The following is a 629-nucleotide window of genomic DNA, read 5'->3' as shown; positions in this document are numbered from 1 at the left end:
GCCCCACCTTCTGTTCCACGGGGTGTGATCCCCACAAGAATTTATTTATTTTTATATTTTGGAGCCTCAGGGCTTCGAGCTCATTCACTTTCCTAGGCTGCACCATTCAGAAGCCTTCCTCCCTGCTTATTGTGCAACCCTCGGCAGGACGGCCTTGTCCCTCTCATGTTCTTCATCCTCCCGCTTGAGGAAGAAGGCTGAAATTGGCTCCTTGGTCCTGCTTCCTTTTTCAAAGCTAATCTTTCCTCAGTGAGAAGTGGTTAGTAATGAAGTAGGCATGCCACAGGGTTGGAATTTCCTATTTTGCCTCATAATCACATCTCCACTCCTCCTTCAGGGCACTGTAGTTGCTTGCTGGTATTATTTTACTTTCTTAGTAGTGAATAGACTTTTTTTGATAAAGTTGTATGTCCTTAGCATGCCTACTTCCTTACCAATGGCCTTTAAGGTTAGCTCTGAGGAAGGAGCCAGGAGCAGGGAACAGGGCAACCCCCTTCTGCCTGCTCCCTGGGGATGGCCCCGGCGCCAGCAGCCCCGCCGGGAAACGGACTAGAGCAGGCTGCCGAAGCCTCCCCCCGCGCTGCGGGCTCCCGGTGGAGGTGGAGGTGGAGCTCGCCCGGCTTCCTGCC

General features: G+C 52.8%; 1 protein-coding gene across 1 annotated transcript in view; it reads left to right on the top strand.

Moving 5' to 3' along the window:
• Positions 1 to 436: 436 nt before the first annotated feature.
• The window catches only part of ABHD3 (abhydrolase domain containing 3), a 27,504-nt gene continuing 27,311 nt past the window's right edge, over positions 437 to 629 (top strand). Inside the window, exon 1 of the mRNA XM_019541088.1 lies at positions 437 to 448. Coding sequence (XP_019396633.1) covers positions 437 to 448 — 12 coding nt within the window. The remainder of the gene's footprint in view (positions 449 to 629) is intronic.

The sequence above is a fragment of the Crocodylus porosus genome, unplaced genomic scaffold, assembly GCF_001723895.1.
Source record: "Crocodylus porosus isolate Cpor-Errol unplaced genomic scaffold, CroPor_comp1, whole genome shotgun sequence".
NCBI lineage: Eukaryota > Metazoa > Chordata > Crocodylia > Crocodylidae > Crocodylus > Crocodylus porosus.
The sequence above is the reverse complement of the archived record's forward strand: the minus strand, read 5'-3'. Positions and strand labels throughout refer to the sequence as shown.